Source organism: Pezoporus occidentalis, unplaced genomic scaffold (assembly GCF_034315485.1).
Source record: "Pezoporus occidentalis ecotype Australia unplaced genomic scaffold, CSIRO_AGI_Poc_V1 ctg240, whole genome shotgun sequence".
NCBI classification, from domain to species: domain Eukaryota; kingdom Metazoa; phylum Chordata; class Aves; order Psittaciformes; family Psittacidae; genus Pezoporus; species Pezoporus occidentalis.
Window position 1 is genome coordinate 1,197,568 of NW_026914286.1, and position 25,248 is coordinate 1,222,815.

The following is a 25,248-nucleotide window of genomic DNA, read 5'->3' on the forward strand; positions in this document are numbered from 1 at the left end:
GATAGGTATAAATGATAAATTACCACTTGCAATGTCTAAGCTGAAGTCACCGGACAACTGATCATGGTAATAAAGGTAAAGGGAGTAAATGTGACAAAAATCAAAGATGTAGAAATAGAGACATCTGGTTCGCTACTTTAAGAGAAAAGAGGTCAAACCTTTTTCAGTCATTTAGAACGTGAATAATACAGACACAGGAAACAAATGCAGGAAAAAGCGGACCATATATCCCACCAATAACCAAACTATGTTAATCATATTAACTATGTTAATCATATTAACAAACAAACTTAAATATTTTAATGCCTGTCTGAAATACTCTTTGCACTGGAGTTGATGATTCTAATCTCTTTCTTAACATTTCCAGGCAAAAAGATAAGGAAAATTGGTAAGATGCCAAGAACTACACTAACAATACATGAAAACATATTTTTGATGTAATTTATATTCACATACATACCTCAGTTCAGCAGCCTTTTTTTTCAGTAGAACATTTTCTTCAATTTGAAGTTGACAAAGTTCCATAAAAGTACTTGATTCTGATTTTCTGATCCTTTCAGTTGTAGGTAAAGTATTATAGTTTAAGATTTCACCATCAAGAAACTGTAAACTAGGAAGGACCTTACAAAAGGAAGGCCTTAGAAAAGAAAAAGTTGCAATCATTTGTACAAAAAGCATCTATTGCTAAACCTCCCATTTTATTGATACAAACATAACAGAACAAATTGATAGCTCTCTAAGTACATATATATATTTGTCATTACTCCATATACTAATTTATTAACTAAAAACATTATTCTTAATAAACTACAGAACTTAACAAGACTTCTTAATACTTTGTTGATATAAAGAGCACTGCTGAAATACTGACTCCAGAGAGGTCAATGGCAACATTCTCAATTAACTAGAGCTAGCATTTTGCCTACTTCAACGGTAAGAGGAAAATTTGACACACTTGTTCATAGGCACCTGTAACATTTGATTAGTAGCTAACACAGCAAGCAAAGCCATAGGATTAAGATACAGCACTGATTTTGTTGACCATTGAAAGGCTTAGATATAAAAACTTCACAGAATACTAAATATTGTCAGTCGTATTCCCTTTACCATTTGCACATAAAGCAATATTATAAAAATTGCATATAATGACATAAATACAATATAAATTGTATATAAAGGATATAAATATGATATAATTGCATATAAAGCATTTGCATAAAGCAATATGATATTCAGTACAACTGACAGGAAAAAAATTTCCAGTTCTGAAATACTGAATTTGGGTCAGTGAATGGAGATGTCAGGGATGACAGTAAAGATGACATTTCCTTGCTATGAAAAGGACAGTTGGGGCCAGTGATGTAAGAAAAAAATATGTATGAGATACTTGTCTATCAATTAAAAAAAAAAAGTATAATCTATGCCCAGTCTTTTAGGTTATTTTGAAATATTAGATAGTCTATTTCTTACACCAGACCAAATTTGTCAACAGTTTCAAGATTTCAAAACTGTTTAAAGCAATCCATCCACACTTGATATTTTCATTAAGTTAGACTTAGTAACACTTGAAAGAGTACTTATTGTAGGCTTTAAGTCCCCTTACTATCAAAAAAGATAATGCAATTTCCAAAATTTTAGAACTACCTGATTATTTGCTGTGAAGGTCAAGGACTATTACTCAGCTTAGACAATATACACTAAGTTTAAAATCAGTTTCTGTGACTGAGTTTGAATATTCAAAAATGTTGCTCAATAGAATATTAGTTTTTTGAAAATATCAAACTTTCCTTCTCTACTGTCAATTAGTATAAGACTAATACTATCTGAAATGCATTTGGAATAAAACAATGGGTTTAGATAGACTGTCCCTGAACACATAGAGAGAAACTGCCAAAGCTGATGTTAAATAGTGATACATACAAAAGTGCCATATCAAAGTTGATTGATGCTGGAAGTATGGTGGCTTAGAGCTGTGGGATCTCAACACTAGTTTTTCCAGCTGGGTTTCTCCTGGTGAAGGGCTGAGTCGATATTTCATTTAGTGAAAACTTCCTGGTGAATATTGTGTCACTTAAGAGGCTCTATTAATCATTACAGCATTGAAACACATTCCCCTAGGAGTGATCAGACTGATCCCAGGGTTTAATTTCTAAAAAGCAGTTTCTTACTACTTCACTTTTGTTGGTGTTATCGCTGGCTGGACATGAAAGTACAAAACCAATTGGGAAATTTTACAATTAATTCCTTTGTTGGTATCAAGGGGTTATGTAAAGTTCACTAGAACATATAGCCTGAAGTTACGATCAATGCTGTATTCAGCAAATCCATGTTTTATAGTATCCCATACTTTAAATCCTTTAGACAAATGAATCTCTTGTCTAATCATAAAAGCTCTATTGGTCGAGCAATCCTAAGTGTCAGTTCTTACAGTTAAATTGGAATTCTGAAAACTTTTCCCCTCAAGGTTACTAGTGAAATAACAGCTAGTTCTTTAAAATAGTGGGAATTAAAATAATGCACATAGGAGTTTAAAATATTGTCACAGTCACAGAATTTTATTCACAAAATTACCTGCAGGCACCATGGGAGTGCAAAGAAGTCTGTTCATTAAAAAAGAAACCAACAACCAAGAATGTGCTTGTACAGCTATCTTTTAAATGATTCATTTCCAACTAAACGTTTCAAAGAGGACTTTTTTTTCCACCAGAATACTAATCAGAAAATTGTGCAAAAATCTTATAATGTAATATATGCATCTAAGAGTGGTTTTTTTGTTTGCTTTTTTTTCCTTTTACAAGACATGTGCCAAAACACACATACCCCAAAATTTGCTGTTGTTAAAATATGCAACCTAATATAGCAAATTTGATTACAATTTATCTAAACGTGTTCTTGTGTAACATTGCAGTGTAAAGCGTCATCTTTAACTGACTCGCAATGATACAAAGAATAACTTTGGTCATTCTTCAAAACTGCTAAGCTTAAAAAAAAAAAATCACATTTTTCTAGTAAAAAAAAAATTAATTACATAAAAAATGGAAGTCTAACTGTTGTGTCTCATTACATGTCCTCCAATTTTATTATGTCAACACTTTCCTAGGTAAATACTAGATTTCCTTAACTGAAAGAATTGATAATGATTTAAATTTTTAATGATTAAATGCTTCTTTGCACATTAAAGGGAATTATAGTACGAGTTCATAAAAAGACACTACCATTTCAATACACATATTCGGGAAAATCACCTAAAAATATCTAAAATTGTATTTCTGGCTTGTTCTGCTCTTTAAGGCTTGTAGATTAGAAAGGGCTAATTCTAAGGAAAATGAAAGAACACTTCATATTAAAATAACTGCACTACTGTGCTTTTGCTGACCAATTTTCTCAGACAGCTTCAAGTCTTGATGACACTGGGCCATGTATGGGGTTTCAGACCACAGAATTTTCAAGAAACAAGGAAACCTCTACTAAAATAAACAAAACAAATCAAAACAAAAAACAACCCAACAACAAACCTCCCCCAAAAATCAAAAAGAACTATCCATGTACAATTTTATTAATATGGCTTACAAATACAATGCTATCACAACTGCTCATTTCAGGGATTTTGGTGACTGTATCTCATTTCATATGCCAAGTTTCCTTTCTACCCTATCCAGTTTTTATATATTCACATAGAGAATCATAGAATTAACTGGGTTGGAAAAAATCTTTACGATCACCGTCCAACTGTGTATGTGTATATATTTGTATATATAGCTGGTGTCTAGGATCAGCCTTTTTTTTCCCCCAGATTATTCTTTAAGTATTACACATTACTGGAAGCCAACAAACAGCATTATTTTTACACCTGTGTCTCATAATCATATGAACTATTAATTTTTAGTGTAAAGATAAATCTCAGAAAAAGAAAAAAAAATCTAAGCTTCAACTACTAAGGAAAATGCAACAATTCATTCCAACCTTTTGTTCTTCTAAATTTTTTTTCCTTAAAATATGTTAAGCCAAGGTTTCTTTCATACATTTATTATTGACACCATCCTTTCTCTAGCTATGTGTACTTTGAACCTGAGAAAGCAACAAGATGGTTAAGCAGTGAATGGATGAAGTGATGGAAGGGAATAAATGAAAAAAAAAAAAACAAACCCAGAAAAAGAAATACTCTGTGAAGCTTTGTGATAATAAGAAGCTGATGGTTATAAGAAGGGCAAGTAAGCAGTATAAGACCACTGATAATCAAGATAAAATAAAGTTCTTAAATAGTGCAGATAGAAGAAGAAAAAGGTTGAGTGGATAGTCATGTCTTTGTGCAGAAATTTTAATGAAATGTAAAACAGGGTAATGAAGTCAGACAAAACACCGGCCAGAAAGTTGAAGTTACCAAAGGTGGTAAACTTGTCAGTAAAGGCGAACAATTCTTGCCTAGAAGGAAGATGTTGTGATCAATGGACAAAGAAGCAGTTACAAATACACATTCAGAATAACAGGTAAACAGAATAGAGAGACCACTGTCGAATTTTAGCACAAACTGCTTATTAATAAGGTTCCAAGTGTTAGGTCAAACATCAAGATTTTTGTTTAAGTAAAACGACAAACTGAAATTCTTAGAAAACAAAGATCACAGAATTGAATTTTCTTTGTTGTTTTCATATAATTCTCTTCCAAATTATCATGGTGTTCATATTTCCTCATTTCTAGTTTTTACCTAAGTTTTTGGCTGATTTTGGTTGATGAGCAATATGTATATACACCTAGGTTTTGGCTGATTTTGATTTTTTTTTGATTTAGCAAATCAGTTTCTTACCTCCAATTTCTTTCTTGAAGAATAGGATTTCCACTGAGTGACAACTCCTTTAGCTTTTGACAGCCACTTAACCACGAAATGACACTTTCAAGGTCTGTATTGTAGTAGGAAAGAAAATGAAATTAAAATTTGAATGCAGAACCATTTAAATCTTACATGAAAGTCAACTGTACCAAAATCATGAAGTACTACAAGCAATTCTGCTTCCTATACAGTATAGTTATAATTATTATCTGTAACATACATGTATGGAAAATTCATATGTTTTCTGTATAAATGTCTCAGATAGGAACAATAAAATTCAAGTAAGAATTTATTTAAGAAAGTTTTGTTTGGATGGGGGTTTATGGGTATTTTTTATACAACTCACCTGACAAGCAGTTATTTTTGATATCCAGCTTTTCCAAAGATAAAAATGAATTCAAAGGCACAAGCTCAGTTAATCTAAGAACAAAACAGAAAGGTTTTGGGTTTTCAATTAAATAAAACATCAGTTCATAAACAGAAGGTGACCAGGATGTTTTATAGTCATGACAATTTGCTTATTTACATAGAAAAAATACTCAGCTATCCAAGGTGCTAGAACTAATTACTGAAATTTTAACTTGAAAGCATTTCTTAGTCTTGTCATTAGCTCTGTTTTTAATACTTGCTCATTATTGGTTTTGTTTAGTTGGTAAAAATTTTATTCTGTTTCATGCATTTACAGCTGATCTGAAGTCTTGTAAAATTTAGACAACTCAATTGGCTTCTTTAGGTACCATAACTACAATGAAACTAACAGAAGACCTTGAGTCTGGAGAGGAAATAAAATCTGCTTTTCTCTTTCCTCTTCCTACATGTCCCATTGCTCAAACTTCTTGTCAGCTTGTTTCTCTTCTCCACTCATCATTACTGCCTAGATCCTAAACCTAACTTAATCATTGTCATAGTTGTATTACAAGTCATGACTGCACTGTTCTGTAATGTATTTTTCGTACTTTCTCTGTCTTACTACTACTGTCAGACAGTGTCAGATGCCTATTATACAGACAGTTATGAAATTGCTTTTCTTGTGCAACAAAGCAGCAAAGCATGAGTAAAGCCATGACAAAATTTTTACTTGTCTTCAAAAATTTTATTGAAAGGTAAACATAAGGAAACTGAGCTTATATTCATCTGTACAAAAGATTTTGGACTGTAAGGTGTCTATTATCACTACTATTAAAACAAGGTTTTTTTACTTACAAACTTGCACTGGTGCAACTAATAAGGAATGCTGAATGGGTTGGTCAACTGCCAGGCTATTTGCAAATATTACTTTTCAGATTTAAACATTTATTTTGATTTATGTTAAATATGAAAAAGGGAGGTAAAATTAAAATCAAGATGCAAAATAAACCAGTCTTCAACTAAAACTAGAATGTTTATATATAAGCAAGTACTATATTAACTATCTTTAAAAAAAAAAAAAAATACACACTTAGGTTACATCTTTCATCCTTGTAAGGACAAGGCCTGAGCATAATAAGAGAAAGGTAACGCCGATAGCAATGTGAGTGTCTATTTTGTGACACACACATTTTCATGAAAAACAGTATTTTCTGAGGGTTATAGTGCTTCTGAGAGCTATAAATCAGAATTGTTATGGTCCGAAACATAAACATGCAAAAAGAAAAACCCATTTTCTCCACAAACATACAAGTGGTCAGAGTCAAAAATACTTATTTGTTGCTGAAATGTGCGGCTATGTTGTATTTCAGCATAGACACTACAGCTTAAAGACAGAGCTGGATTTAACTCTGGTACACAAATTTGGGACCAAATGTTGGTTGTAGATTCTTTAATCTTGCTGAACATTTGACTTTACGCAAAAAAAAAAAAAAATTAAAATATTCCACATTCAGTTGATGAGTATTTCTATAAAACAACATAACATTTTAGTAGTAAATGCAGAGAAACAGATTTAAAGCAATTGAGTATGTCTCAGTATACTTCCATTTGTTTCTCGAACCATACTGTAAAGTTGTTCTGCTTCTAGTCCTATTTAGTTCTACTACCTCCCTGCCAGTTTTCCATGGAATCAAATAAATATGAAGAAATATTAACTCTAAAAAAGCATGCAGCTTTATGTAGAACTGTATGCAGTCCTGCAAATACCAGTCTTTTAGATTCTCATGACCAGTCAATAGTACATAAATATGTTTAATATTTGTAACAAATACCATCATAGATATTAATGGCTAACAGTATGGCTGCAAAGACTGAAAATCCATGATTCAGATTATAGAGTCACATACTCAGAAATACCCAGGAAAATAAATGTCATACTTTGCACAAAGGATGAAAGATAATGATGCATTTTTTCATTTACAGTGACTGAGTTCTCTAGATCTTTATCAGTATATGCTGTGGTGAATTAGAAAATGTCTACTGGACTATCCTTGCCTGCCATTGGCACTATGAGAGTTAAAATGTTTCCCCGTCATTCTATAGCTTTCCTTTTGCTGATGTTCTTTGTTAATTTTTTTCCTAAGAAAATTCAAACCAGAAAGACAAAGGACATTACTGAAAACTTAATACTACTTGACCTTGTCACATTAGCCCTGGGCATAAGAGAGAGATAAATTACAAAGAAGACACGAAAGAAAAAGATATTCACAAAAAAGCAAACTATAGTTTCCTCTTTCTGCTCCCATTTAAGTCTGTAGCAGGACAAGACACAGATAGCCAGAGAAATTCTAGGTTAAAAAACAATATTTAAGAGACTAGTTGCATGTATGCATCGAACAAAATAAAGATTGCTTTTCTGAATGCGACCAGCAGTTACTGCTCAGGATGGTCCAAATCCTGCTGTACATCATTTTTCCCAGCAAAATTATCATCTAGATAATGAGAAGTTAGCAGGAAGAAAGGCTAAATAATTAAAAATAAATTTATCCTAATCTGAAGTTTAGTAAACCCCACATTTCTGCCTCATTCTTTAAAAATAGAAATCTTTTAATTTACAATATTTACCATATTTATAAGTAGTAATCAAATATAATGTAGGAAATATGTCAGCCACCTGTTTCTTGAATATTCTAGTAGGCACTTACCTCAACTGTACTGCCATATACTTAGAGCTAAATTTATTACTGGCAAAGAATTACTGAAAGTGATCAAAAATAATCTACACTGGTAAGGAAGGGATGGGGAAAACCCCCCCACTATCTGTAAATATAACTTTTTCATACTAACTTATTTCAACATCCACTGATATTTAAATTTATTACAGCAACTCTGTAAAAGAGGTCAAATTCTAAAAATATGATGGCTTGCAATGACAGGGAGTTCAACTCTCATGTCTGAGAAATTAGGTTAAAAACATAGATACCATATATATTGAAGTACGGAGAACAATACATACTAAGACAGAATTAAGCCAAGTTTTTAGCATTTCTATTATAAGAATTTTAGGAATAGTATGCATCTAGTTGCAAAAACATGACGGCAACATTTTCATAAAGAATTTGATTCTGGCCAAGTCAGCTTCCCCCAAAAAAGGAATTTTTGCAAGATGACTGTATTTTTTTTAAATATTAAAACTTTTGCTAGCACAGGTAGGTTATCTTCATGAAAAACAAGCAATAGCAAAAAAAAGGCTTTTCCATATTATTGCCATATTAAAACAGAAATTTTAAGACAGATAGCTTTCTCTATTTTGATGTTGTCCAAAAAGCCCCCAGAAGCAATGGCTACCTGAACAGCAGACTGATTTAGTGCCTCACTGTAAAACTTCTAAATGAAAAAGACATTTACAAGTAAGCTACATAATCAAGTGGAATTAAATGTAAATATAAATACCATGTGAACTTGAAATACATGTTAAATATGTATTTATTTTAGTCACAGGGGAAAGCTTTTTCTTTCCTACTCCTAAATCATTATCAACAAAAGAAGAAAAAGGAAAATGTTCCCTTTTTAAACTAACTTGTGATTTCAGCTGTGATAAAATAGACCATTGATATCCATAGTCCCAATTCTCCAACAACCAAGTCAAGAGGATATTCACCATTGGTTTTGGTCAACTGCATATTGAGAAGTATATGCTTTGTATTTGAAAGCCACAGTAAAATAATAAAAGCAGCAGTGGTGAAATAGCTGCCATTTTTTATATTTGAAGGAGTTCATCACTACCTGTTCTATTATAGTTCCTTTCTGCTAGATTCCAGGTTTAAAGCATTTATTATTTTATCTTTGGCAATTTCTGGTTTACGATGCAGGCAAAGCACCTCAGGAATAAAAAAATCCTGTAAATTAGTGTAAGAATTTTCTTTTCACAGTACTTCACTTTGTGAAAGAATACAGATTCACAGCATTACCATTATATGGTCTTCCTGAATCAGTAGAAAGGAAATGGTGCTCAGTGCACACTTGAAAAAAATTCACAAAATTGCACTAGCTGTAGGATAAAAGTAAAGAAACAGCTTTTCTTTCAACAGCTTACTCCATTACATTCACTGTTCCTATAGAACGAGTTACTTATGCTGTAGCACACATATGGAGCTGCTTATAAGTGCACATAAAGTGAGTGTAACAGAGCATGCTACTGAAACGCCAGGAATTTTAAGGCTTTTAATACACATTTAAGGCTATCTTGTCCCGTTTGTCACAAAGTTTTGAGATAAACTACAGATACACCAAGGAAAGAAAGAGAATTGCTTGGGGAGGAAGTATGTGTTTATTTTCAGCACATTCAGTTTGCTGCTGCAAAAATATGTGTTTTCTCCCAGTCCAGCTCAGTGGATCAAACACTGCATTTCAGCTTGACCACTGGAAAAACATAACAAGCACTACAAGGAACATTAAAAACTGTAAGATTATGGGATAGGTGAGTGACATAAGGTACGTATATGCAGGCAGTCCACCACAACCTAGCTCCAGAGGCTGCATTCAACCTATGCCTGAGACTGTGCTCGTGTTTTTTCTCTGCCTAGCAGGCACATGAGGTCTTCAAGCAGTTTTGCACTTTTTATTACACACATCACAGCTACATCTTAATGTTAACAAAAAACTAATGGTATGAAGAGGAAGAAACTACACAAAGATAGAGCTACATTACTGCACTTTTCAAAAAAAAGCTGATCAGGATAAGGAAAAAAAAAATAAACTGAAGAACAGGACTTAAATCAATTTGTTTGATTCAGAATCTAACGCTTAACAAGTAATGCCCCTGTTAATCACAAGCAGAAAGCATTTTTTTTCCAAACTACAGAAGAATTAATAAAAGAACAAAAAAAAAAATAACAAACCTAAAAGACCAACTTGAAGAGTAGATTCTGCAAATATAACTAGGTGTTATATTTACATCTAAGAACTTATATGCACACCACTTCATTAGAGATGATATGAAAACAATCTTAAAAGTTATTAAAAAATATAGGTTGTATGCGCTCAAATAGTATTCATTTTCCATGAAGGAAATGCCTTATAATAACAAGACTCAGTCTTGCAGATCTTTTATCCCACAGGCTCCCAGATACAGTTGACTGCTGAACTAAATATCACATAGGATGAGATGAGATTAATTTGTTCAACTGTAGACACCCACATATGAGCTGGTCATTTTGACTGTTAATAGTCAGTGAAGATGAAGAGGGACTTGTAGGATATGATTAGCCTCAAAGCAAATGACTAAAAATGGCAGATGAATCCCACTCTAAAAGTATCTCCTCTTCACTAACAGGAGAGTAATGTGATTACTTCAAAGTGTATATTGTGTATATTATGTGTAGCAAAGTATATTCTGTTTGTTTAGCTGAGATCAATCTTGTTCAGAGCGAAATGGTCCCAGTATAGAAAAATGTTTTTAAATTAATAAAATTAATTTTATTAATAACATGGAAATTATAATGTGTTCCTTATTTTTTTAGCAGAATTTAAATTGAGAAAAAGGGGGTAGGGAAATTAAAATTTTGACTTCTGAATATCTAGTCATCCTAACTTTAGAGATGTACAGATTAGCTTAGAAAATTAACAGAAAGCTAATTACAGAGTACTTGAGTGCATGATCTAGTCTTACGATGATTGTCTTGATCCTTCTTTTTTATTTTACACCTTTCAAACTGAACCATAACAGTGAAAAATTAAAGCAAATATGCTCGTTTTGGAGGGCATTAACATATGCATGCAGAATAAAAACCATTCTTTTCTGTCATTTTTAACTCTAGCAGTTACACTTAACATAGCCTGCAAAGTCTGTTTTGAATAAGCTAGCTGTGAAATACAAAGTTTGACAGACATACTCTAGAAACAATTGCTAAAGAAAGGAAAAAAAAATAAAAAAATAAAATAAGAAACACCATGGTTTTAATAATGCCACAATGCTCAAAAATTATTTTCATATCACATCTTATAGAAAAAATATGCTTTTTTAAATTTTCTTAGCTAAAGGTAGCCAGTGTCATTACTTTTCAACCACATATTTTCAACAAATATCTGGAAAACACAGTGATATTTTAATCACACTGAGAATTTTACTTTTCAGAGAAGTGTTAACGTTAGTAAATGTCCCTCTGCCACTTCTGTAAGTGAAAGAATGATACATGCTTACCTATTTTGAGACAGCAAAAGAATCTGCAATAGAGGCAACCAGTACAAAGGAAGCATTCTCATAGCAGAAAAGCTATTGTCATCCAAATATAGTTCTCTAAGGAGAACATGATTTTCCAGTCTTGGAAACTAAACAGAAAAGAGATGGTTATTTAAAATTAATATAAATTAGAGAAACAACAGTGGAATGCTTACCAGATGCTTTTCATAAATCATTACTAAATACAAGCAAACCCCACGTTTTTGATATATGTATCATTTCCTTATTATGTATGTACCAGTTGCCACACAAGATTTCTGCATATCAGGTTGTAAGTATTTTTTATGCCTTCTACCTAGTCTGAAAAGTCAATATTAAAAAAAAAAAGCCAATGAAAAAACAAGAGCCACAGTCTCATTATTTTGTTCATGCACTTGTTTGCTGCTTATTGACAATGATTTTCCTCTCTCAGATTCATAAGAGAATCACTGTTAGTAAATACAACTAAGTGTAGTTAACAAACTACTTTCTATTTTTAAATGGAAATGCTGCAGCACAATTTTCAACTTTTGGAGGATCAGCATATATCAAATCAGCCTGAACTATGATAATAATATTCAGTTACATTTTAAACAAAGAGTCAGCATCAAATAATACAAACTGAAGACTGGATGCTATAAACAGAGGGCAGAAATATAATTTCTGAAGGGCAAGCTTTTCAAGGACTTGAGAGAAAGAAGTTATTAATTGCGAGCCATTTGTACCTTTGAAAAATCTCACTCTAATAGTGAAAAAAAAACCAAACCGCTCAAGAGCACAAAGCATCCCACAGCAAGCAATGTGCACATGATCAGCATTCCGAAAAACATGACTGTCAACATAAGTGTATGCAAACAGCCACTGAATCCAAAGCTTTTACCTCCTGGAGGTTATTGCCTTGCAACTTCAGAATTTGAAGTAGGCCACAATTCTCAATGCCTTCAACTTGTGTGAGATGATTGAAAGAGCAGTCAAGGTGAATGAGAGTAGGTGCCTCATAAAGACCTTTTGTGCTGATTAACTGATTATGGTCCACAATTAATTGCTGAAGATTTTTCAGTGACTCCAGACCACCTGAAAGTTAAAAGATTTTATCTAAATCAAACCATAATGAAATAAAAACCTGTTGGTTTTCATGTACTAAGAAACCTCTGAACTTTCAATGTATTTATATTACCTATAGTAACAATTAATATTAGTCCTATATAAGGTTTTAAAATAATTTCTGTATTTTTACCTGATCAAATATAAAACATGTGTATTTCAAAAATTTCTGAACCTGTTAACCACGCAATAAAACCAGCTCATAACCCCTTTAGCACTTCTGTTGAAACAGAACATTCTTTTAGTGATAAACTATACTTAATATGCATTAAACACTTTATAACTGGTACTTATAAACTATGGGCTCTCTGAAATGCTAACAGCCCTCTTAAAATCACCCCTCAAATGAAAACAGTTTTTATGCTTAAAATTTAATTTTCATTATTTCATTTTTTAAAAGTGGGTTTTTTTCAAGCTATTAGCAAGTTGAGAACAAATTGTGTTAAAACTTAAGACAGCACCATCTTTATTAAAGTGCATCTTGCTTAAGGAATTATGTCATAAAACATTTTTAATGAAGAAACTCATAAAAAATGTTTGGTGCCTTTAAATATAAGCCTATACTTCTATAGCCATTACACTCTCAACAAGCAAGAATGTGTACAATCTCTACACTAAAAAGATATAAAGGAAAAGGTTCCTGTCACTGTCTGTTTCTTCCACAGAATTCTTCCTGAATCATGTTCTTAAAATTGCAAAATCACACTGTCTTTCCATGGGGTTACATATGCAAGATGTTCTGCAATGACACTGATGCATCCGGCTTGCTACAAGTCCAGGCAGTTTTTCTGTGTATCTGTAGTAAAACTCCTTTGAAGGGACAACTTTTACAAAACATATCTAAAATAAGGAATTCTGAATTTACTTTGCTTTCTTTAAAGGATTATTTATACACTTTTTATATACTTATTATATTAAATCATACTTTATCACATTTTCATCTCACTCAAGACTTCCCAAGTCCCTAAAAGTAAGTCGGATGAGCTTTACAGAGGTGAATGTCTTTGTGATTGTCCTCTGAGAACAAACTTTATTATGAGACCAGAGTCCAGTTCACACCACAGATTATTGAGAATACAGAAGAGGAACCAAAAGAGAAAATGAATGATAAGGAGAAAACAAAGGTAAAGAATGAAATGCGAAGACTAACAGTATGTTTAGAAATACCCAAATACAGGCCTTTGAATCACAGTAATTTAAAAATGGGAAGCACCTAATAGAAATACCATAGTCACCTGATATTGAAGAGATACAATCCTAAATCTAAACCAAATGTCTTATACTGTAACTTCAAAACTATGCTTTATGAAATAAATATACAAATCTTTAATTATTCTGAAAGAATTTCAAACATGCCCATGACATACTATCCTCACTGGAAGATCCTGGTCCATTACTTTCTTTTGCTCTAGGTTAAAAATAAAAAGGAACCAGCACCATCTAGCGGTTTCAATAACAATTTGCGTCAAGAGCTCCCAAGACTTTCCTACAAGAGCAGTCATTAAAACTCCACTGTTAAGTTATGAACATAGCAGTAAAAACTTTAAAAGCACTGAGTTGGTCTTGGGCGGGACAGAGAGAAAAGACTGCACACACAGTAAGAAAAGGCAATGAGTTAATACTCGATCTGAAAATCTCCTATTTTGCATGCTGCAGAAAGCACTTTTTTACATCTCTTCCTCATCTGTCTCATTTAATTAGACCAAATGTCATCCAGAACAGACATGCCAAGGCTACATACAATAGGATCACAATCTATTCTGGAACTATCAAATGCAGTCCAGCAGAAACATACACAAGAGAGAATAATGTAATACAAACAGATGGCATTTTAATGTTTCTTCTGCAAACATGCAAAATTAAAAATAAGCATGAAAGTCTTCTGCACATTTCCAGAAGATATTTCTGTTTTACATATGATGCAACCAATGCATCAGTATTTGGAAAAATGCATTCTGTTGAAAAACATATGGTTTCAGCAAAATTTGTGGAAAACCTTTACAGAAGTAGCTCTTAGCAATTTGAAAGTGCAGCTGGAGTCTGTTAGCTAGAGACTCTATCTTAGCTATCAATGCAGTTCTTAAATAACATCTACATGTGACAAAGATGAATGATAAGAGAGGAGTGAAAGCTGACAGTGAACATGCAAAAAAAAAAAAAACCAAACAACAACAACAAAAAAACACCAAATAAAACAAATCTGAACGGTGTCTGGTTAAAAAAACCCTTTCTTAAGGGGCTTTCTTAAAAAGAGTAGGTCCAAAGAAGCGTTTACAGCTATCCATGGTTATGCACTGCTATTCTGAGCATTGCCAGAATTTTAACCAACACACTTTGACCACACAGACACCCTACAAAAGTGTATTCTATGACTCAAGTCAAAATACTACTTTTTGTGTAAGAAGGTAATGCATTCATCTTCCAAGTACAAACATACACACTGAACTTCACAGTTCTGTTACTGACACAATTACTTAATTTGTGATCGTGCATTCTTAAATGGAAAAGCATAATTGAGACATTTCTCATACTTTTACTGTTATTTTTAAGGCTTTTCTGGCAGCTAATTTTTCCTCTACTGATGCTGTATTTTAATGAGAGAAAAAAAAAATCTTAGTATGCTTGAAGTTTTCTACAATAAATTATTGAAACAGAAGCACTGCAAACATAAATAAGCCTTACATCTTAGGAAAAAGACCACAGCTTTCGTTAAAAAGCAGTACTGCAGCTTCCAAAATGCTAAGGGACATCTTCCAAGATTGGATAGGAAGGATACATTAACTTCTTAAAACCCATAAATCCATTTCTGTGTATTCTATGTGACTCCTTACAATCAATATGTTATTGTATGAAACAAATCCTGTACTATATTTTATAATGAGGATGTTTTAACCAGACATCCTCAAAGCAATTCTGGAGAGGAAAAAGATGGATTCCAAGCTGATTTTTGTGAACAGTTATTTACCCACCCATACTATTAGAGACTCAGTAAACATAGCAGCACACTGAACAAAACAGAAAAGTATGAGAGGATTTCACACCACTTCGCCTGTACGTTCCACATACATTCCCCATAGATGCCATATTTCTATATGTCATCTACTAATACTATGTCATTCCTACAGTAATCTTTCAAACATATCTATCAAATGAAACAAACCTGAAGAAGAGTCTTATTCAGCATTATTGGCCACAAGGATATAGGTGAAGCCTCTTTAACCAGTTTATTCTACTTTTTCTTATTAGGGTCCTGATATGCTTTTACAGTTAGCACTGATATTCCAGCACCTTTATTCTCACGTATTATAAACTCAGTTCATAAATAGTAACATTCCAAATTTGCACATATAAGCAAAAAAATATTAAAAATATCAGCATTAAAACCTCTAAATCTAGAGATAGTTCTTTTTTTTTTAGCTGTCCCATTTCCTGTTTGCTATGCCCTTCTTGTCTGTCATGCAATTGCATTATCCATGTTCATACTGTTTCAGGTTGTGTTTTTTTTTTAACAGTGTAAACCATTTAATTATATAAATGTCTTATGTGAAAGTGTTTCATCTATCAGACTAATAACTGTTTTATATTATTTTCCTGCTGGGCCGCAGGAAAATAAAGTATGGCCATGTACTTTAAAGAAAATTAAATCAATTAGAAAAAAAAAGAAAATATCACAGAATCATAGAATGGTTGGAGTTGGAAGGGATCTTAAAGACCACCTAGTTCCAGTCCTCTTTGACAGGGGCAGGGACATCTTCCTTCCACTCGACCAGGTTTCTCAAAGCCCCATTCAGTCTGGCCTTAAACAATTTCAGGGATGGAGCAGCCACAGCTTCTTGGAGAAGCCTATTCCAGTGCCTCAACACCCTCACAGTAAAGAACTTCTTCCTAGTATCTCATCTAAAGCTACCTTCTTTTACTTTAAAGCCATTGCCCCTCGTCCTATTACTACATGCTCTAGCTTTCTTGTAGACCCCTTTTATGTACTGGAAGACTGTTAAAAGGCCTCCCTGGAGCCTTCTCTTCTCCAGGCTTGACAAGCCCAATTCTTTCACCCCATCTTCACAGGGGAGGTTCTTCAGTCCTTTGGTTGTATTTTGTGGCCCTCCTCTAGACTCACTTGAGCAGGTCCATATCACTGTTACACTGGTAGCCCTGGAGCTGAATGCAGTACTCCAGGAGCAGATGGGAAGAATCACATCCCTTGACTTGCTAATCATGCTCCTGTTGATGCAGCCCATGATACAGTTGGCTTTCTGGACTGCAAGTGCACATTGCTGGGTCACGTTGATCAAAATCAGAATCTCCTTATATCTTTTCCATTCCCAGTTCTGCAGTCTTTCCCAGTAACATCTTTAGATTTAGCATGGGCATACATAATTTTAAAATCAAAAAACTGTCTTCACCACTTACATACAGCTAAGCTCTCTGATATTTTCACCATGCTACACTTTCCTGAACATTTGTCAGTAGAAAAGGCTCTGGATACTGCTTACATTTATATGAAATTTACATAACAAAACTCACTGCAATAAAAAAAAAACAAACAAACAACTTGCCAGAAGCTGAGACACACCCTGCACCTTAGGCACTTTATAGTCCAAGTAGCAGTACAAGCAGAGAGGTAATGAAAAATGCCCTGCTGGCCAAGAGAAAACATCTCTCTCTTGGCAGAAAGATTTCATGTATTGATGCATTGTTTGTGTGGTCTGGGTACATATAAATTCTAACTGGTTGACTGCTAAAGGTACACCTGTTGCCTGCCAATTGTTGGGCCTGACAAATATAACTACCTTTGTAGAAACAATAGGCGTTGGCACACCTGCTGTGCCTAAATGATGATCTTAAGGTCCTTTCCAACCTTAACTACTCTATGATTCTATGATTCTACCTGAAACTCGTTCTTTTTTTCCAGCTTTGGGGCAATGAGTAGTAATGAAGAGGCAGAGTGGAATAATAATAACTAGATAATATGGTTTCTATACAACTAGTTACTGTGTCAGTAAAGAACACACTGTAATTCTTTGCAGTTGCAAAGCTAGGCTTTATATTGTTTCTGTAGATAAACTGAACTCAGCCTACTCACATATTCCAACTGAGATAACGCAGGTAATCTTAGGTGCCTTTGCAGAAAGATTTTTAGTTCTCTTTGACTGACAATAGTGACACAAACTGGTAGAAGTAACACACAGCAGTAGCTAAGCCATACTACAAATGTGAAGTTGAGTATGCTTTAAAGTGCAGGTCTGTTCTAAGCCTCTTTTGTCATCCTCTTTTAGCAGCTCGCTGGCCCTGAATCCAAGTGAAGTATAACTGAATATAAACAGCACAATCATTGTCATACAATTTGGAATAACTTTTCATTAATTTTCTTACCAATCCGAGTGATTCTGTTGTAGGAAAGTTCAAGATTTTGAAGATTTATGCAGTCATCTAAGCCAAAAACTGATGAAAGATGGTTCTTACTCAGAATAAGAATACTAAGATTTTCTAGATTTTCACAGTCAATTATCTGAATGTTGTTTTCCTGCAATAAAGGAAAATGAGAATCTTAAAAAGCATCTGAAGTGAAACGTCAGAATTAAGTCTAGGTCATCAGAATTAAGAAGGTCATCATAGCTTATTTTTACCCTAAACTTCTAGCTAGGAGTAAGGGCATCTCTATTTTTTCCCATTAAGAAAATAAACTGATGAGTCACAGAAGCTGTCTTTAGTGTCCTGCTGGAATAGAACAAATATGTATTTCAAACTTCATTCTGGCTCTGAAAATGCCCAGAAGTTGTACAAAAAAGTGTAAGGAGAAGTTAAGGATAGAGTGGTCTTTTCTATTTATGCTTCCCCAGTTTCCCAAAGCCCTTTAGAAGACTAAATTAAAAACGGAATAGAAACCATCATATTTATTAGACAATAACGAAAACAGCTATGACTTTGCTGGAATCTATTAACAAAGAGTGAAAATCTGCATTTAGAAATATTTTGTTCACAAACATTAACACTGTTCTCAGCTAAAGTTCTGCTCCCAAGAGATCTTGCTCTTTTAACATCCCCTTCCCAAAACCGTTTTAATAATGCTTCCTCAAATTTTTATTTCACTATTTACTGCTGTTGCTGTTTTCCTGTTTTTCACCTGCAAATACTCAAACCTTAATTCCTTGCCTTTGCAACATACTTATTAAACCAAAGTGTCTAATTCCTATTCCAGAATTAACAAACTGACTGGATTTAGGCACTGCCTTCAGCTGCAGGCAGAAATGCTTACAGGTTTCCTTTGGAAGCCATAACACGAATTCCTGCCCTTGGACAGCCTCTTCAGTTGCATCAGTAAGTTAAAGGAGAGAACTGATATGGCTCAAATGTTAGCTTTTGTATCAAAAGAAATGAGGAGCAATATCAAGTAGAAATGGATGTCCAAGAGAAACAGAGGCAGCTGCTTTAGCTATGTGAGAAATATCCATGAACCAATCTTGGACTGTGACAAAAGAGGCTGTTTCTTCATTAATGCTGAATAGAAGACAACTGCCACATTAGCTGGCACAGCAAAAGTATGAAATATTATAACTAATAACATGTATAATTACTAAATTATTAATAAAGCCTACTTAAAATATATCTAAGAGTCTTTTCCTTAACTAAATTATCCTTATATATCATAGTGAGGCAATCCTCTGTATTTTTAAAGGCATAACATTTTAAATTAATAAACATTAATAATAAAAAAAAAAAAACAGCACAAAAAACCCAAAGAAGCCACAAACCCAAAACTGTTCTGTGACAGCCAATATTTGATCAAAAGAAAAAAAAAAAATCACATAAAAATACCAATCTCAGGAAGGCTGGAGACACAGATACTATGTCCTTATACTGATATTTTGCTCTTGTATTTTCAGATTCCCAAAACTATCAAATCCTGATAATTGCTAAGAAAACTGAGAAAAAGATACAGATATTTCAACATGCCCTACTGCCGGGTCATGTTGAGTTTCTCATCAACCAACAGCCTCAAGTCTTTCTCCACAGGGCTACCCTCAACCCCTTCTCCACCCAGACTGTATTTATGCTTGGGATCGCCCCAACCCAGGTGCAGGACCTTGCACTTGGCCTTTTTGAACTTCATGAGCTTTGCAAGGGCCCATCTCAAGCATGTCAAGATCCCTCTGGATGGCATCCTTCCCTCCAGCATGTCAACCACATCACACACCTTGGGTCTTTTTTCTCCTTTTAAAAATGGGAGCTATGTTTCCCATTTTCCAGTCAGTGGGGACTTTGCTGGACTGCCACAACTTCTCAAATATGATGCATAGTGGCTTAGGCACTTAATCCACCCATTCCCTCAGGACCTGTAGATGCATCTCATCAGGTCCCATTGACTAGGGCACCTTCAGGTTCTTTAGATATTCTTGAACCTGATCTTCTTATACAGTAGGCAGTTCTTCATTATCTGAGTCCTTGCCTTTGCCTTATATGACTTGGGTGGTGCAGCTGGAGCACTTTCTGGTGAAGACTGAGGCAAAAAAGTCGTTAGGTACCTCAGCCTTCTCCATGTCCCAAGTAACCATGTCTCCCATCTCCTTATGGAAATAAGGGCATATTATCTTTCTTTTGAATTGGTATTGTTAAAGCACATGAAATGAAAAATGTGAACAGAGTTGCTTCATGTAAATTGTCAAGCTCTGGAACTAAGATGCATCACAGAGCAAAAAGTTTTCCTTTGTCATTAAATTTACAAGGCCATGTAAGACACTGCAGTAGAAGTACCTAGACATTATACCTGTAGTGTAACACACTATACTGTTCCTTGAGTATATATGGGAATAATTTTACTAACATTCACTGTGTGTATTGCAAAGGACTTTTCCTTCTACCCATTTCTGCTTAAGTTGAGCATCTGCTATGGTGAGTAGCATCTGCCCACTCATAAATCTAAGGTAATGAAGATCTATCAGTGTGCCATACTAACGCTAATCCTAGACTGATACTACCATGCACTTTTATTAGTATAGTTTGATTCTTCTGCAGGATATTGCTTTAGTACAATGCAAATTTTTATATGCAATGCAAATCTGCTGGTATAACTTTGTTAACATTTGAGAGTATTTTGTTGACATTCCTATGTTCTTAAGGCAATAAAAGCTATATATTCACAGTTGGACACAACTGTATAACCAACTAAGCAGAAGAACTGGCAGTTCTACCTGGGTTATTATAAAGAATCAAACACATTTGGTACCTCCACATTGATATACTTCAGGTCTTTGCAGCTACTTAGTCCTTCCAGTGCAACTAGTCCACAGCGCCTCAGAGTCAAAAATTGAAGATTTGAACACTCAGATAACGTTGAGAGACTACAAGCTGGCAAATCTTCAAGTGTAAGTGTTGTGACCTACATGAATTTATCGATAAATAAAAGTAATTGTGCGTGTATTGAACATTCTTGTACAATATCACATTATGGCTATTTTCTTTAAAAAGAACCAAACTACATTCTACTTACACTTTAGAAAAATGCAAGCAACTAATGCTAATCCTTTCATGTAGAAAAGGATGACAATGATGGGTTTGATCTGTTAAACGGGAGAAGATGTAAAGAAAACAATTGATTTTAACATCTACCTTATAACAAATAAAACCAGTGCTTTACTAATGACATGAAATTTGAATGGGTGGAAGATTAACACCAAACAGAGCAACCAATAGTCTGAATTGTTTCCCACCACACTACCATAAATAACAAGTGACTGTACAAAACTAGACAAAAATAGTTCAGACTAAAAGCATATGCAGTCATATCAGACTGGATATCAAGATGAGAGCACAGAACAGGCATACAGTGATAGGTTAGCAAGTGGAAAGAAAAGTAGGTGTTGGGAACCAAGAGATGTTATTTATGGCAAAACCACCATCTATAAGCTGATCATCAATGTCTTGGTTCTGGAAGAGACTACTCTTCTCAAAACTCTGAAGGGGCTAGATAAGCAGAAGCTGAAATGCAGACCTTCATACCAAGGCAAAAAACACATTAATTTAACAGAAAATAGGAGCTAGGTGCTCCTGCCTTTTATAGACTTATGATACTATCAACTGTCTGATGACTAATACCACACTAGTCTGCTCCACAATGCTTACAGGCATTCAAAAGTCTCAAAAACAGGCAAATTCTCATTGCCCTTATTCTGCACTTGTGCAGAGGAAGTCTCACAAAGATCTATATCCTGCTCAATGATAATCTCCTCCTCTTCCAAAAAACCATTTGTTGACATACTGAATTAAAAAGAAATAAAATAATAATAAAAAAGCTATGTTGTAGCTTCCAATTTCATTCTAAATACTCTGTATAGTTACCTGCTTCAGAGTACACCAAGGGCTGCTGTGAATTATCTTTTCTGTACTTAATGGAGGCATTTTAGGCATCTTGCTAAGTGAACTCTTCCTTGCTCGTTTTTTTTCAGCTGCTTTCTTTCTTTGATTTTCTTCATGTATTTTAGACCAGGATTTACATGTGTTCATCCAGTTTATTCTCTTCTTTTCAATATCATCAGGAAGAATTATACTAATGGAACACTCAGCTGAATCTTGAATTTTGTCTGAAGTCCCTCTGACTTCATTAGCATCTTCCATTAGAAACACAGTTTTCTTCCTTGTTTCAGACTGAGAAACGTGATCTTTGACTTCTTTATCACTATCATCTGGTTGGACGATTGCTGAACTGCTGCATATATTGCTTGCCTTATTTTCTACCATGTTGTTAGTTCCAAAATTAACAGATTCATTGTTTGAAGTATGATTATTTGAAGCTTTATTAAGATCTCTAGTTTGTGAGTAAGTTTCTCCTACATGTGTTACTGAATTTTTGTATATGCTGTCATTATTTACTTGAAAAAAGTGCTCCTTCTCAGAGCCTAGCATATTTGATGTTGAAGTCAAAGTTCTTTCTGCTGGAATAATCCAATATGTTTTTTCATCCATCATTTTAACCTGTTTTTCTTCTTCCTCTACTTCTTCCTCCTCCTGTTCTCTTACTACTTTTGTATTTTCTGTCTGCTTATGGTTGTTTATGTTTCCTTTCTTCTCTTCTGTGCTTTCACTCATCACAGCTTTTGCTTTTTTTTCTCCTAGTTTTCTCTGATCTTCTCTTCTTATTTGCAACTGTTTTTCTCTTTTAAGTCTCAGGCTTTCTTTCTTTTTCTCATAATCCTCACATCTCCTCACCTGTTCCAAATATTCCTGTCTTTCAAGAAGTTCTTGTCTCTTTTTTAATTCTTCTTTCTTTTGCCAATTTTCTGCCATTCGCATTTTCATTTTTTCCTCTTTTCCTTTCACTTCTCTCTCTATTTCTTCTAGTATTTTCTGCTTCTTTTTTATTTCATCTTTCCATTGTTTTAAAATGGGAGCATATTTTTTATGGACCAAAAATGACCTAAATCTAGCTTGAATTTTCACAGCTGCTGTATTTTGTTGTTCTGTCAGGTGTTGTCTTTCTTTTGCTTTCTGCTTTTCCAAGGAATTTTTCTCATCTTCCATTTGCAACTGTAGCTTCATGATCAATTCCTAGGCCCAAACAATAAGGATAGACTTCAAACACTTTTAAAATATGACAGGTGTTGACACATATTTATCATAAATAAATATGGTGTATTAACTGTTTCAGAATAACGTTGATTCCACAAGGTATGACAGTAACCTCACAGTCTTTCAACAAAACCTCATTGTAGAACCTTACCTCATGTTGCATCGTTTTGTCTCTCCAAGCTTTCTTTTCTTTCCATAACTCATCTTCTACTGCAATTTGGTGTTTCTGCACAACAAATTAACTTAAGTGAATATTGCATAAAACCTGGAACATCACAAACCACCCTCTCTCCTATCTCCCCCGTCTTCTTGACTTTGCACTTTTATGAATGCCTAAATGTGCAAGAATAAAATAAACAACTGGGCACTTACACTCGTAACAAAAGATTTGGTTGTGTACTGAAGGATGCGTACCTTCACAGAATCAGCATCTTGGTACTGACCCAAACAACTGCCACCTTCCTCTCTGAATTCTGTACTACTATTGAAAATGAAAACTATGCTTGTGAAACAACTATTCAAAGTACAGGTAGATAATAGAAACATAACCAAAACACTCTGAAAGTAGTGTGAACAATCTTCCTTTAATTGCACTGGTACGTCACTGTTGATCTTAAAATCTTTCAAACCGGAATTCTGTTCAGTAAAGCTAAATAATTCTTTTCACTGAAATTGTTCCTCAACAGAAATGAAAGTTCAAGTCTATTTTCTCACTATTTGCAAATAAATAGCATTTCACTCCTTGCCCAACATATTCTCAGTGAGAAAAAGTATGAATTATCTGAAAATTACATCTGACTGAAAATTAGCAGACAGTAAGTACCTAAAAAAAAGAGGCTGATCCGGAACCACATAACTTCTAGTGGAACCAAGATAAATCAGTATCAGCCAAATCAAATATACACCAGGATATGAAGGAACCAGTATAAATAAACTAGCACTTCCAACTTGGGGCATAAAGTCTCCCAGGTGTCTAAGCACTGTTTTCCATGCATATTCAGAAGTATACTGTTGAGCTAGTAGGAAACTAAATGTCTAGATCCTTCTGTAAAGGAGGAAGTTGGTCTCCATGTCTCACTTCCAAAAAGACTGTGCTAGTGACAACACTACCAAAGTGTCTAAATGGGGATATGCCCCACCTTGTCCAGAGACTGGAATCCTTAGACGTTGAATAATGTAAATGTATCAGTCAAAATACTGTTTTCTAGAGTAATATATATTGGACCATTTCTCAAAACACATAACATCTCTATGTGTTTTTTTTAATATATTTTATATTTTGACTTAGAAAAATGAATGGTTTGCATGTGGGATTTGTTTTCCTTTCTCTGGAACTAACCACTATATTTATGCATTAATACTGTTACGCACACAGGGGAAAAACTTGTTTCAAAGTAAATTTTTAAGGAATCTACTTGGAAGTAGTACTATGGACATGCAGATTGCTATGTTTCTTTCATTGTTCTTTACTGTCAAGAAGCAATTTATTCCTGCTCATTTACCACCTGTTCATCACCTGCTGGGGGCATATGTTAATATTTCTAATGCAACTGAAGTCACATAAACTAATTGTGCTAAACAACGGTGTTCTGAGAACAAAAAATCATGTTTGAAAAAGTGCATACTAATAAAAGCCAGGCAACAAATTAAAAGTGATTAAATTCAATACAGTTTTATATTTTTCTAAAAACTTCAGCAAGTTATTCAGTTAAATCCTATGAAAATGTAAAAGAATCCAGATTGATAGCTCTTGATTATGAAAGTTACAGACATGATTATCTTTAAATTTTCTATAAAATAATGGAATATATGAGGGCAAGACTAATAGTAGCACATCCTCCTAATCATGATAAAAAGATTAGAGAATTTTAAAAGTGTTATCATACTATTGAGATAATATTCTGCAAATAATTAACAATAAAGATTATTCAGTTTTAATTCATCTTATTGATTTTTGTGCTGAGCACCTCAACTACTGATACAGAAAATTTATTCCAAATTTTAAAACTTATAAATATGGTGTATTACAGCTGATGACCTGTTTATAAAGAACAGCATGTACAAACTCATCTTAATACCTTAGTCTGACAGAAACAAAACTGAACACACCTATAGGTCTCCTTAGGAGGTCAACAAAGCAAGTGTAAAGATTAATTAATAGAATTTTGTTCACTATAAATATTAT

General features: G+C 33.9%; 1 protein-coding gene across 1 annotated transcript in view; it reads right to left on the reverse strand.

The window, feature by feature from the left end:
- The window catches only part of LRRIQ1 (leucine rich repeats and IQ motif containing 1), a 107,397-nt gene that overhangs the window by 79,078 nt on the left and 3,071 nt on the right, over nucleotides 1-25,248 (reverse strand). The window contains exons 5-13 of the mRNA XM_062622360.1: nucleotides 23,215-23,301; nucleotides 21,837-23,042; nucleotides 20,725-20,877; nucleotides 17,874-18,024; nucleotides 12,277-12,470; nucleotides 11,379-11,506; nucleotides 5,175-5,248; nucleotides 4,805-4,898; nucleotides 461-637 (exon numbers count right to left, since the gene is read on the reverse strand). Coding sequence (XP_062478344.1) covers nucleotides 461-637; nucleotides 4,805-4,898; nucleotides 5,175-5,248; nucleotides 11,379-11,506; nucleotides 12,277-12,470; nucleotides 17,874-18,024; nucleotides 20,725-20,877; nucleotides 21,837-23,042; nucleotides 23,215-23,301 — 2,264 coding nt within the window. The remainder of the gene's footprint in view (nucleotides 1-460; nucleotides 638-4,804; nucleotides 4,899-5,174; nucleotides 5,249-11,378; nucleotides 11,507-12,276; nucleotides 12,471-17,873; nucleotides 18,025-20,724; nucleotides 20,878-21,836; nucleotides 23,043-23,214; nucleotides 23,302-25,248) is intronic.